At 46.5% G+C, this 13,809-nt stretch overlaps 1 protein-coding gene across 6 annotated transcripts in view; it reads left to right on the top strand.

Annotated features, from left to right (window-relative positions):
* The window catches only part of MSRA (methionine sulfoxide reductase A), a 389,871-nt gene that overhangs the window by 325,299 nt on the left and 50,763 nt on the right, over positions 1-13,809 (top strand). For 4 of the 6 annotated variants that reach the window (XM_084886495.1, XM_084886492.1, XM_084886491.1 and 1 more), the window contains 2 exons: positions 6,312-7,892; positions 8,139-8,755. The exons of the other annotated variants lie outside the window; for them this stretch is intronic. In XM_084886495.1, coding sequence (XP_084742621.1) covers positions 6,312-6,476 — 165 coding nt within the window. In that variant the 3' untranslated portion in view covers positions 6,477-7,892; positions 8,139-8,755. Of the gene's footprint in view, positions 1-6,311; positions 7,893-8,138; positions 8,756-13,809 lie in introns of those variants that run through there. 6 annotated transcript variants of the gene reach the window in all.

Genomic DNA, 13,809 nt, shown 5'->3' with positions numbered 1-13,809 from the left:
CCTTTTCCTCGCTGAATTCAGTGCACTAAACTGAAGCCGCTGGCATTTTGCTTTATTCCTTTTCTATTCAACCTTTCAGAATGAAGGAGCTTTCCTCTTTATGTAATCTGCATTTCATCCCCAAGGTGAACGCCAGTGTCCTTGGCTTCCTCTGGAAAGTGACAAGTGGGTTCCTTTGTATACTAAATGTGAAGGATATAACAAAAACAGCTGATTTTTTTTACAACAGATATGAAAAATAAGTTAATTGATTATAGATATGAAAAAGCAATTACCACCCTTAGAGCTATATACAGGAGAGAGACAGACAGACAGACATTTCCTATAGAAATGAAAGCCATGAAAAGAAAACTCATATAGGAAACGTCATTTTTCATGGGAAACGGAATTCTTTTTCACAACCGCAGTCCTCAAAGGAAAGATCAAATCCAGAGAAAGCAGCAGCCCTTGAATGTGTGATTGACATTAGTATCCATGGGTGCAGGAAGCACTGTGAAGCCAGAGCCAATGGGCAGTGGCACCTTCCAGCCATGCAACCTGACCTCTCGGGGGAGGGCAGGGGATGCTGGTGACCTCTAAGGTCATCTGCCATGCTGTTGCCTGGGGCAGAGCTTCTCAAATTTTAACATGCACTTGGATTGCCTGGAGATGATTGTTAAAAAAAAAAAAAAAAAAAAAAAAAAAAAAAAAAACGAAACCGGTTTGGCTCAGTGGTAGAGCGTCAGTCTGCTTACTGAAAGGTCCCAGGTTCGATTCCGGTCAAGGGCATGTACATTGGTTGCGGACACATCCCCAGTAAGGGGTGTGCAAGAGGCAACTGGTCAATGTTTCTCTCTCATCAACGTTTCTAGCTCTCTATCTCTCTCCCTTCCTCTCTGTAAAAAATCAATAAAATATATTTTTTAAAAAATCCTGATTCAACAGGTCCAGAGAGGGACCCATTTTGCATTTCTGACAAGCTGACAGCCCATCATCCATGCTGAGGAGCAAGGGTGAAGCTCGAAATCCTTACTGGCTACCCTGACTGTCCCTTTCCCCCTTCTCTGCTTGAAGCTATCATTTTATGTTGCAAACCAAGAAAATACCCTTGCTAGTCAGAAGGCACTTGTGATTTACCACAAGGGTGAGCAGGGCACAGAGGAATGGATAACGAAAGCTGCAGAGTCTGGGAAGGGCAGAGCGCAGGGACACACCACTGCTCTAAGAAGCCAAAAGCGTCCCATTTAGAGGCCACCTTTTGCATCAGCAGGTTTTGTTAATGGACCAAATTAGATCTAACTGTGTCATCTCTTTTTCTCCTCTGCCTCCCTTCGTCCCACAAAGCCGTGAAGGGTCAGTGCCATTCCGATTGGGCCCCCTAGAGGCCATGGCCCCTTTAGGCACTGTCCTTGTCACTGTTGCACAGTTGTACCAGGGCTCTTTTGTTCGCCCTGATTTGTCGCCCTTGCTGGGCCGACAGTCCCTGATGACTCACAGGGGTGATTCTGTGGTTCCAAGCCTGGAGCTCCTGTAGTTCCAGAGTTCACCGTGGGCGGGGCACACTGCTTCCTGCACACCTGCTGTTTTGTGGGTGCTCTGGGCCCTCCTGAACTGGAAACACATGAGCCTCAACTCAGCTCAGAATAGATGGTATTTTTTTTCTTTCTGGTGGTTTTCTTTAAAAGCCATGCCAGCCATTTTATATCCTTTCCCAGAAGTTCTGATTGATGGCAATCTGGTCAGCCAGAAGCTGCCAGTGGAATAAAACTGCTGACTTGGGCACTGGCCTTGGCTTGAGCTTATTAAGCTTCAACAATATGTGCATGTGCTTGTGTGTCTGCACGTGTGTCTGTGTGTGTGTGTGTCTGTGCGTGTGTGTGGTGTGTGTGTGTGTGTGTACATGCATGCATGTGTGTGTGCATTCAGGATAGAAACAGAGCGTGGAATTCCGTGCAGTTGGATCTGGGAGGAACTGAAGGGCTCTCAGTTCCCACAGGAAAAGTAGGACCCAAGGAGTGGACTCTGCCCGGTACATGCTCCCTGCTGCCACCAGAGGGTGCAGTGAGCAACAAAATCCCTGCTTCCGGTGTCCTGCCCCAGAGCCTTTGTCTCTAAGGCAGGCCTGTTGGCCCCGGGCAACAGTTGCAGGTGGAGTTCTTAAAAGTCAAACCCCAATTTTCTGTGGTTGGAATCATAATTTGGATTTCAGTTCATGGAAACATATCTCTCACCATTAAAATATTTTTCAAAAGTGAGCCTAAAATAAAATGAAGCACACATTTATACTTTATGAATAATTATCTAAAAACCCAACACTCAAATAAGGCTGAAAATTCCTTGAGTGGGTGGAGGAGGTGGCGTTAGCCTGGCCCAGACATAATGAGGCTTTAAAACGCATGAATCTGATGAGGTTGGCACTTGGATCCCTTCTCCCGCTCCTGCTGGCTTTCCCATTGGCAGCAAAGCCGTTTCTCTGGTGTGGAGCTTCTCTGTGCTTGAATTAGTCATCTCTCTTAACAACGTCCAATTAGATATGCCTGTGTGTTTCCAGAACCCTGTGAATGGGCAATGGGCGGTGGTCAAGATGGCTTTGGACTTGGTGGTCCCTTCTAAAGATTCTGAATACTGGGCCATGGCTGGTGTAGATGGAGGCTTACGTAAAGGGGGTGAGATGGATGGGCAAGCTTTCCTCCAACCTGGGGGGTGATGGGAAAGAGCCAGAACTGCTGTGTAGTTACAATATGCCAGGTGCTGTGCACTTTTTATGCTTTATCTTGGATTCTCACAATAGGAGCTGGGTGTTGGGTTCCATATTACAGACAGAAAATCTGCTTCCAGTGTGAAAATGATAAGAGAAAAAAGTCATAGGAGGCTTCCTGGGCCTATCTGAGAAAGGGTGAGATAAGATATGTAAGAAAGCATGACCAATTCCATGAGGTGACCTTCCAGAAATATCTGAACCAGGTGGCACAGCCTGTAACATCAGCAAGAAAAAATATGCCATAATCAAGTCATCAATAAGAGGGGGAGATAGAAGAATTGGGGGGGGGGGGGCACGGTGAGGGGGGGAGTGGTGAGGGGCTGACCTGGGGAGGAGAGAGGGGGTGGTGGAGATAGATTCAGCCTGGAGCCTGGAGAGGTGGAGGACGGGCTCTGGGGAGGGAAGGACAATGCAAAACTGGCCATCACAGACAAGATCTAAATAAGCAGAAAGGCCGGGAAGGAGCCCTGGATCCCTGGCACTGCATCCCGCTGGGTATGTCTGAGCAGCAGGCCCTAGAAGGTTACTGAGGGAAGTGATTTCCTCTTGTCAAGTGAGATATCAGATGCCAGGCTGTGGGGAAGAAGGGAACATGGAGACCAGGCGGGATTTTTCCTTTGCCTGCTTCCTCTTCTTTCATATCCGGTTTCTTCAGTGCATTTTTGCCCTTCTGCCCCCAGTTTTGGAACCACAGCTCTGTGCTGAGTGGTGGCCTCAGCCTGGAGTTGGTGGCCCAGTGTGGACTGCAGGCCCAGGGGCTCCAGCATGTGTCTGACACAAGGACAAGGCCCGTCCAGAATGTCCCAGGTGAAGGGAGGTGGAGGAGGGCAGCATAGCCCTGTTTCTGTGGATTTTCATCACTGTTGATGGTGTTTGCCTTTCAAATAAAAGTGAATCGTCTGCCATCTTGTGGCAGAGGCCTGGTACTGCCTGGGCCCTGCCTTGAGGCTTCCCTTCCCACTGCTCTCCCAAAGCTATGCTGCCCCACTGGGCTGGTGGGTGGGTGGGAGGTCAGTGAGAGCTCGTGTGGGGAGGAGGAGGGAGTCTGGCAATTTTGGCAATAGAGTCACAGGCCCCAGGCACCAGCCTCAGGTAGAGAAGCTTCTGGGAAGGCCATCCTTGTTGATACAGGGAGGACTGCTGTCTGTGAAAGGGAAGTCCAGTGCCTGAGGAGGACAGAGCCCACGTAGGCAAGTGAGCAGAGAGGTGGACAGACCTGGAAGCCAGCCATGGCCCTAAATGATAAAGACAGAGGAGGATCTCAGCAGTGTGGCCACAGTGAGGGAAATTCTGAGGTCAATATCTAATGTCATGCAGAATGTAGAAGACTCACATCAGTGTTTGCCCAGTGTCTGGAGTAGGAGCTAGAGGGGCACAACTCCCCATGGCTGTGCCTGCAGCAGTGAGTGGAGGAGCTCAGAGGATATAGGATCACCTCCATGGCTAAAATCCTTAGGAACCAACCTTTTATTTGGAACTTGGGTACAGCTACCAGAAATAAGAGATGATTTTAAACCCACTCTGAACAGTCTCTGGCTCTCTGAACTTGGGCCAGGAATGCCAGGTTCCAACCTTGCATCATTTTCTTCCCACAAGCTCTCACCCTGGACACTCTGCAGACCTGGTGCTTATCATTGTCACCAGAATCCTCCCTGCCACAGCCACCTCCTGTCCCAAAGGCATCCTTTAGTGGCGTTTCTTCATGTGCAAATACTAGTGATAAATTAGGTGAATGCGTGGCCACTGTACACATTGGCGCTGATCCGTTTTCTATCACAATGAGGTCCTTCCCAACTCTAACCCTAACCAGGCCAGTTAGGCCACCCCAGCTTCTCATTCTCACTGACATTCTGCGTCCTGCAAACAACACAGGCAACGAATGCTGAGTTAGCTGGTGTTCAGTCACGGAGGCAGAGAGTATGTGAGGTTTTTGGAGCAGATGGATTTTACAAATGGAATCTGGTGCCTCCAGAATCGTTAGAAGGCCGTTGGAGTGAAGGGAAAGGCACCCCTGGATGTCAGGATATCAAGAATTACAGAAATCGCTAGAAACTGCCGATGACTCGACTCGGCAGCATAGGAGTGGGCAGCTCTCGGGAGGAGCGGCAGTCTGAGGTGTGCTCTCTGGATGTCCCTATGCCCATCCTCACAGCCGCATCTTGGGATGCCCATTCTTCCTGGACCTGGCCTGCCAGGTCCCACCAGTGCCTTTCCCATAAGTGGCATCTAAACCCAAGCTGTGGCAATAGAACCAGGACATGGCGTTTCCAAGCTTCCAGCCGATGCAATGCCATAGCCAACCAAGAATACCCATGTCGGACACACACTGTGAAAGACAGATGATGAGAATAGAGCTTCCTTCAGATGGCTGTTGTGAGGCTAATGTGAAGCCGCGGTGCAGGGTGCGGCATAAGGCGAGCCCTCGATAATTGCTGGTTTACAAAAAGAATGTCAAAACTGAAACCAGAATGGCTGCTCATCATTATTTCTAACTCCTGTAAGGAGACTGGCTGCTCCTGAGCGTGGGGTCTAACCCGCCGCTGTGAGAAGGATGCTGCCCCTCCCCATCCGGCCTGCTTGTCAGATCCTCACTGGGCCGTGAGGAGGTTCAGGGGAAAGGTGCAAGTTCTCAGGGGGAACTGTGGCAGGGAATCATGCTGAATATTAACATGGGATTCCAGATGCTCTGCAGATGTGAGGACTGACGGACAGTCGGAGATGGGTCAGTCCCTGTATGGAAGCACAAGCCCCAGGCCCTACCCGGCCCCCTGTCCAGAATGGGATCAGAGTCGCTGGGGCCAAGTCTCTGTAGCCTTGTGCTCAAACGCTGCAGGCAGCCTGGAACAGGAAGAATTGGGGCACAGCTGAAATCCAAACGGGAAAGCAAACAGCTAAGATCCATGGGGAACAATGTCTGTTTCTTAATCCGTCTCCTGCCCCAAATAGGTCCGCTCTCCTCCCCCAACTTGTGTTGACGTGTCTGTTTCTTTCCCTGGCAGCAGGTGCCATCAGGCCTTCAAGTAGGTCACGGGGGCGGTGATGAGCCCACACAGGCCCTCAGGCCATGTCCTCCCCTGACCCCACTCCCCAGGCTCCCAGACCTGGAGATACAAAGCCCAGACCCCAAGTGATCTCCTGCTGCCCAGGCTGTGTCCCTGCTTCCTAGAACCACAGGGAGCGATGGAGGATCCTGTGAGTGAGCAAGAACCATGAGCTAGAGGCAGAGGGCAGCTCGGGGGGGAGGGGGGGACGACACACTTTGCAGCCTTCCCTGCCCTATTCTGCAAGTGCCCCTTCATCCCCTCCCTGCAGCCCTGCTGAGTGCCCTTGGGGACCCCCATTCTTTCAGAACAGCCAGGGACCCACTCGCCCCTGCTGTTGGGAAATCATGGATGATATAGCTTGCTCAGAATAACTCAGCTGGGAAGTGGCAAAGCCCAGGCCCACAAGGACCAACTGCACATCCCTAGCCACCCGTGTCGGCCTTCCTCCCAGCCCGATGTGTCCATCCTTCTGTCTCAGGACCATCTCTGCCAAGGATCAGGTCCTGATGGTGCCTTTCTCCACACAGGTCCTGTCAGAGAATGGATACGGCCCGATCACAACGGACATCCGGGAGGGACAGACGTTCTACTACGCCGAGGATTACCACCAGCAGTACCTGAGCAAGAACCCCGACGGCTACTGCGGCCTGGGGGGCACCGGGGTGTCCTGCCCACTAGGCATTAAAAAGTAACATCTCCCCATGTGGCTGGCCCTCGAAATCACAGCCAAAATGCTTCAGACGAATTGAGTAGTTCCGTGCTTCATATCATTGGCTTTTAGAAATGCAGGAAGCACAGAGGCCTTGGTAAACACCTGGTTTATTGAGGTGTGATTTACATGAAGCACCATGCCAAGTTGATATCACGTAATTTATCTCCTAATCAGCTGTGGTGGGAGTAGAGCTGTGAAATTCTTTGGATCATTTGGGGTCTGAATGAGGATAATGAATATGCTGTGTTCACTTTTCTATTGCTGGGGTTCCGGCCATGGAAGCCAGGGAAGGAGGGGGAGACTGTGGGCCGGATGGGGCATGCTGGAAATCCCCCATCTGAGCCCGGCCCCCTCACACGCCCTACACCCTCCAGTGCCTTAAAATTCACAAACATTTATAGACTCAACGAATCATTCCCTGAAATACTTTGCTCTCTGGCCCTGCACATGTGTAAGGCACTCTCTCTTTCTCTCTCTCTCCTCAGCCCTCCTGCGGCAAAGAACATGGGCGTGAGCTTGATGAATTGTAACGTGCTGCTTAGAGCTATGAGAATTGCTTGTTTTAATAAAGGCTACAATCTAATAATACAAACTGTGTGATGTCTCATCTGTCTTTTACTAGTTCAGGTAGGATATTCCTAAGCATTGTAAGATAGAGGCCTGAGTTATTCTCCCCCACATGGGAAATAAGATTGAAATTTTTGAAAAACATGTGCATCTCTGGCTCCTTGCAACTTTAGTAAGAGTAACTGGTTTTTCACATGCATGATACAGCTATTACATTGGGCACTATGCTAGATCAGTCTTTATACTCAAGACAAGAAGAGGTAGGGGCCTAAGCAGTCAACATGTAACCACCTGAATAAAGAATAGAATTGTGGGCCCTGAGAAATGACATGGAGGTGATTGGTGGAATAAGGTAGGAAGTTGTGCCTGAGGTGGTCGCCTCAGGCTGTTGCAGCTACACTGGTCAGTGGAGGCCTCTGTGCAGTGGTGAAGCTTAAGTTGAGAACTGAATGATCTTAATGATACAATGGAGACAAATATAAATCAGGAATATATGTTGAATGTTGACAATGATATTTTGAAACTGGGAGATGATCATATGGATGTTTTTTATTGGTCTTTGAATATGGTGAATTACATTGACTTTTTTAGTTGTTAAATCAACCTTGTATTCCTGGGATATAAATCTATGTGATCATGATATAGTGTCCTTTTTATATAATGTTGAACTTGATCTGCTAAAATTTTCTTAAGAATTTTTGCTTCCATGTATATAAGGGATATTGGTCTGAGTTTTCTTGTAATGTCTTTGTCTGATTTATGGTATCAAGTTAATGCTGGCCTCACAGAATCATTTGAGAGGCATTCCCTCTCAAATGGGGTGAGGGGGGTGCAATCGGGGGGCCAGTGGCCTGGGAGAGGGGCCATGGGTGGTTGGCTGGCCAGCCCTGCCCCTGATTGAAGTAGGGGGGGGCCCATTGGGAATGGGAGCTGGCTGGGGAGAAGGGTCGGCCAGCCCCCACCTTGTTCAAGGTGGGGTGGGGAGATTAAGGCAGGGCGGGGGGGGGGGGGGGGGGGGCTGTGGGATTTGGCCTGCCAGCCTCACTCCCAGATCTGGCTGGTTTGCTAGCTGCAGTGGGCATCATAGCAACCTGTCATTCTGGTCGTTACAGCATTCTGGTCATTGGCTTTTCATATATATAGATTTTATCCTATGTATATTATAAACTCCCTAATACATTGCTATAATTTTTGTTTTATAATAAACAGTCAATTATTTTCTATTTAAATAATAAGAAAACATGTTTTCTATTTACCCATATAATTACCATTTCTAGTGTCCTTCATTCCTTTGGTTGATTCACATTTCCATTTGATATTATCTTCCTTCTGCTTGAATGACTTCCATTAGCAATTCCTATAGTGCATTTCTGCTAGTGATGAATTCATGCAGCTTTTGTATGTCTGAGAAAATATTCACTCCTGAAACATATTTTTGCTCTATGCAAAATGCTACATTGACATTTTTTTCTCCAGGAATATATAAAGACTATGCTTTATTGTCTGTTTTTGGTTTGTATTGTTTCTAATGAAAAATCTAAATCTATCACCCTATGAACATAATTCTTTTCCACTCAATTATCTGCTTTTAAGATTTTTCTCTTAGTAGCCTGTTTTAAGTAAGTATATTATTGTAGAGTGTAAAATTGTGACACCCCCCACCCCCCACAATAAAATGTGAGCTTATTTGGATATAGAGTCCTTGTACATGTCACCCAGTAATATGAGTCACACTGGATTAGGATGGGCCCAGGAAGGCAAAAGTGAGTAGAGCCCATGGTATCTCCAGTAGCTTTGCATGCAGGCAAGACATAACATCTTGGCTAAGAGCTGGGGCTGGAAATTATCTCTCAACAGGTAGAGATTGAAACCGCATAATTTGGTGAGCTCCCTGATGGAGCTGGTTTCCTGGGAAACAAACAGAGAACAAAGCTTGAGCCCTGGGTTTGGTCCAGGATGGAGTGGAGAGAGGAAGACAGGCAGTGAGAGGCTGTGGTGTGGGTAGCAGGGCCTTTAAAGTAAGCCAGCCTATAGCAAGTTCCCTTAAATGTCTCAGCCTCAGTGTACTCGTTTCTAAAAAAAAAAAAAAAAAAAAAAAAAAAAAGAGTTAAAAGGGGCCTGGAGAATTCAAGGGTGATATGTGAGCGTTTTGTGTAAAGGACATCACTTTCTGTGAATGTTTTTCATAGAAGAACAAGAAAGATCTAAGTAATGGAAACCAAGATTACAGAAAGGTGGGTGAGCCTACAGTCACCAAGGATAGAAGTGGGAGAGGCCTATGGGGGCTCCTTACTCCAACTTTCACACAGGAAGACACAGTGGCCTTAAAGACACAGGGACCCTTCTATGAAGGGATTCACCTCCTACAGAAGGAGTCTGGAAAGTAGTTTCCCTGATGTCAGTCATTACAATCCTGGGAGAGTTAGGAGAACTGCCCCAGGCTGAGTATCAACTCCAGCTGGAGGCACAGAATTTTGCAGGTATTTAAGATGACACTTTAAGACCGCCCCCGTTTGGCTATTAGGAGGACCACATGACATAATACTTGGGAAATAGGTCCATAGTCCTTAGAATTTGCCAGCTTGCAAAGACAATTTCCTCAATATGTACTTAGAATGACTGAGTCTTCAAACTTATTTTTTGTTTATTTATTTTGTTAATCTACACCCAAGGATATTTTTCCCATACACTTTTAAAGAGAATTTAGGGAGAGGGAGAGAGAGAAAAAAACATCAATGTGTGTGTGTGTGTGTGTGTGTGTGTGAGAGAGAGAGAGAGAGAGAGAGAGAGAGAGAGAGAGAGAGATATTCATTGATTGGTTGCCTCCTGACTGGGGCTGGGGATGGAGCCTGCAACCGAGGTATGTGCCCTTGACCAGAATTGAACTGGAGACCCTTCAGTCCATGAGCTGATGCTCTAATCACAGAGGGAAATGGGCCAGGGCCTTTGAAACAGACAAGAGCAAAGACAGGGCTCCCCTGATCTCATTTTTAATCCCATTTGGAGAACTGACTGATTTGGTCCCACCTTTTCCAGCCTTGATCAGATTCCTTGTTTATCACCACAGGACTACCTAGTTTCACAATCATCAATCTCCTTTATTCTAGCTCCAAGGGTGAGTGGGAATTTAGAATTCCAAGTTAGTGCTCAGGAAAAAAGAAACTCACACAAACACACACACACACACACACACACACACACACACACACAAACAAAAACCAAACAAAACAGGAATTAAGGAAGGTCAATATTGAGATTAGATCTAACATTCTTAGAAGACTTCAATTCTTCCCTCCAAACTGAATCAATCAGAGTCTAATTAATTCCTGAATGAAGGCACAAGCGCAGGACCCACCTCGCCCACTGTGTCCCATGTGGAATTAATGAAACGGGAGGAGAGTCTCTGTCATCCTGTGCTCAATACCCTCGCTGGCTGGGAACAAGAAAGAATCAGGGCATAGCTCAAATACAGAAGTGGGAAAAGAAACAGGCTACCCTCCCCAGGGAGAACTTTCTATTTCTTAATGTCTCCTGCCCCAAATAGCTCTGCTCCTCCCGATTTGTGTTTATGTGCTAGGCTCCTTTCTCTTGCAGCAGATGCCACCAGACTGACAGTGTCTGAAGTAGGTCAAGAGAGTGGTGCTGAATTGACACAGGCCCTCCAGCTAAGTCATGCCTTCTCCTCACTCCCCAGCCCCCAGTTCCCTGGCATCTCAGGCTGGCCCCTGACCCCCAGAACCACAGGGATTTGGGGAACCCTTGTTCCAGCTCCAGGACCCTGGCCTTGCAGGTTTCAGCCCTCTTGGCTGGAATGACAGAGTAAGATAGATTTTTATATCTTCAGCACTTTTGGTGTCTCTCTAATCCTGAGCCCTCTCATTCCACTCTAGCTCTGATGAAATTATCTGAGATTATTTATCTGTTTTGCACAGAAGCCAGATACCACACTGCCCTTCTAGTACTTCTATTGCACTTTGAGCTGTTTGAAACAAACAGATAAAAGCAAAGTCAGGACTCCTCTATGCACCAGGTGACAGCATTGGAATAGTGAGTAAGGAATAGTTTTTGCTGCCAAACAAACCTTATTTTAAACACCAGGAGACTGAGAGAAATAAATTACTCACCTAGCGTAACTCAGTCTGGGGTAGAATCTAGTGTCAAACCATAACCTGATAATTCCTACTCCGACCCACTCTTTGCTATGTCATTTAGAATTTGCATTACCTGTGAGTATCTCTCTCCTTCCTTGCTAACCTCTGTTAAGGCTCTAGATTCAGATTTCTTCTTTTCCTCCAGATGCCTTTAAGAGGATAGCAATGACATGCTATGACTAATATTTCAGAGGAAAAACATTATATTGAAGATGGCCAGCAACTGTTTTGAAGCAAAAATCCTGATAATGGATACTGTAAACTGGGAGGGGAGAAGGGGGTAAGGAGTTTTCCTTTCTAATGGACTAAAAAATAATCTCTCAGTTTCCACGTATAGGTAGTATGCTGTAAATTATAGTAAATCAGTACTCCCACTGTATCATCAGAAAAACCTAAATAACTTTTTGGAATCACAGCATAGGAAAGCTATGAGACCAGTGAGAACTAAAGGGACTAGATATTTCAGAGAACCAACACTTACAAAATGAGGTGATATTTTCAAGTTGCCCACAGGTTTTTGTCCCTCCTCTCCCCTGGGGACATTTGCCAATTGTGAGAGCAGGCTGAGACTCAGACTTGGCTCAGAAAGAGGCCATCCACAGAAGCAGAGAGAAACCAGTAAAGCTCTCAGGTGTGGTGCAGGTCTAAAGGAGAAATGGGAAACTTAAGAAGCCCCAAGAGCACAATTTCAAGCTGAATGAATGACTGGCAAGAAGCTAGGCTGACATGCACTTAAAGGGCAGAGGGAGTTGCCCAGCTGTCTCCAATGCTTAGGGAAGAAAGACCCACCACAGGAGGGAACCTGCTCAAGATCACCACGCCTGTCCTCCTCTAGACAGAAGCCAAGTTGAAGTTCCTGAGGTGAGAAGCTGGAGATGTAGGTGGGGCACCCAGGTCTCCTTCAAGGCTGAGGAGTTTGAGACCAGCCAGACTCTCAGTCAGGATGGCAAAGGCCATGCCCGGGAAATAAGGATCAGGGAGAGAAAGACTGAGTCTGTCTGAGATCTGACTGCAAAGGCAGCCGAACCCAGCTGACCCCTGACTGGATAGAGATGATGAGCCCTTTAATTTATCAGCCAACAGAGGACCGGGGACTCTTCCCAGGTGGAAGCAACAGTCTGTGGATGGAACCCCTTTTCCTTTTCTTTTCCTAAATGCACAATGTCAAGTATTTGAACTGATTCCATTTAATTAAAATTTAAAAATTAGAATTACTAAACTTACAAAGAAACAAGAACATATACCTCACAGGCTAGACATTAGCATTGCCAAGTATAGATGAAAAAGAAAACCAACTATGTACCAGTAGGTGTGTTAAATATAAGAACACAGAAGGTAGAATGTAAAATAATAGGAAAGAAATTATGGAATCACCCTCCAGAAAATGGCTTGTGAAGCTGTACTCCACTCAAAGCAGACTGTAAGGCATGAATAGAGACAGAATCACCTGGGATTCAGATATTACCACACCAGATATGGAGCTTTAGATGACCCATAATAAATATGTTAAATAGAATAAGTGACAGTGGAATGAAAAGATTGAAAATTTGGTGAAGTTAGCAAAACAACAACAACAAAAGGCAGGAAGCTAAGACTTAGAGAAGCGAAATACCTGGCCCAAGGGTCACATGCCTTGCAAGTGACATGGCCAGAACCAGAACATGCTTTTCCCAACTGCACCAAGTTTCCTGAGAGCAAGGTGAGAAAAGATAACTTTCGGTGCTCAACCAGAGTGGTTTCTACAGATTGAGTTTCACTTCCCTCATTTCTGAAAGTATTTCTTCCATCAGCAGTCAGCAGCCAACAGTGAGAACTTAAGGGAATAATGTTTCAGAGACAGCACTGCTGGAGGAAGCCAACTGGATTCAAAAGTCGATATGAGACTTCCCGGGCTCATGCCATCTGCTCTAATCTACCCCTTCTTCTGGCTAGATGGTCATTTGGGAAAATCTGTGCTCTGAAATTATCTAATTCTAGAGGCGCCTGGAATCCAGCAGGAAGAAACCTTTAATATTGTCCCCAACTCCTGACCCCCTGCAGGCAGGTCACTAGGAGGCTCTGTGACTTCTTGTCTTATGAAACTGGTGGGTCCATGATCTCACTCACTACTTAAAAACCTCCAATATTTGGGCTTCCTGGAAAGTCCCTAAGAATGTCAACAAACATAGCTCTCAAATTTTGTAGGACAGCACAAAGTTAATGTAATTAGCACCAAAGCTAATCATTAAATGTGTTTTGCAATGTCTGAATTGTTATCTCTTCATAAGAATTTTGGCTTTAAAATATTTAACAACTTTGTTATTATTTACATACCATAATGTCTGCTCACCCTAGGTGTGCAATGTTTTTCAGTTTCTTTTGTTGTTGTTGTTTTTTAGAAGTTTATAGGTGTGCTGCCATCACTATGATCCAGTTTGGGAACGTTTCCATCATCCCAGAAAGTTTCTTTAAGCTCCTTTGCATAAATTCCCACTCCCACCTCAGCCTCTTCTGATCTGATTTCTGTCTCTGTTAATTTGCCTTTTCTAAATATTTCATGTAAATTTACTTAAACAATAGGCAGTGTTATGTGTCTGGCTTCTTTCACCTGTCATC

The sequence above is a fragment of the Pipistrellus hanaki genome, assembly GCF_964339955.1.
Source record: "Pipistrellus hanaki genome assembly, chromosome: 5".
Classification (NCBI taxonomy): Eukaryota; Metazoa; Chordata; class Mammalia; order Chiroptera; family Vespertilionidae; genus Pipistrellus; species Pipistrellus hanaki.
This window is presented reverse-complemented; position numbering and strand designations above follow the sequence as displayed.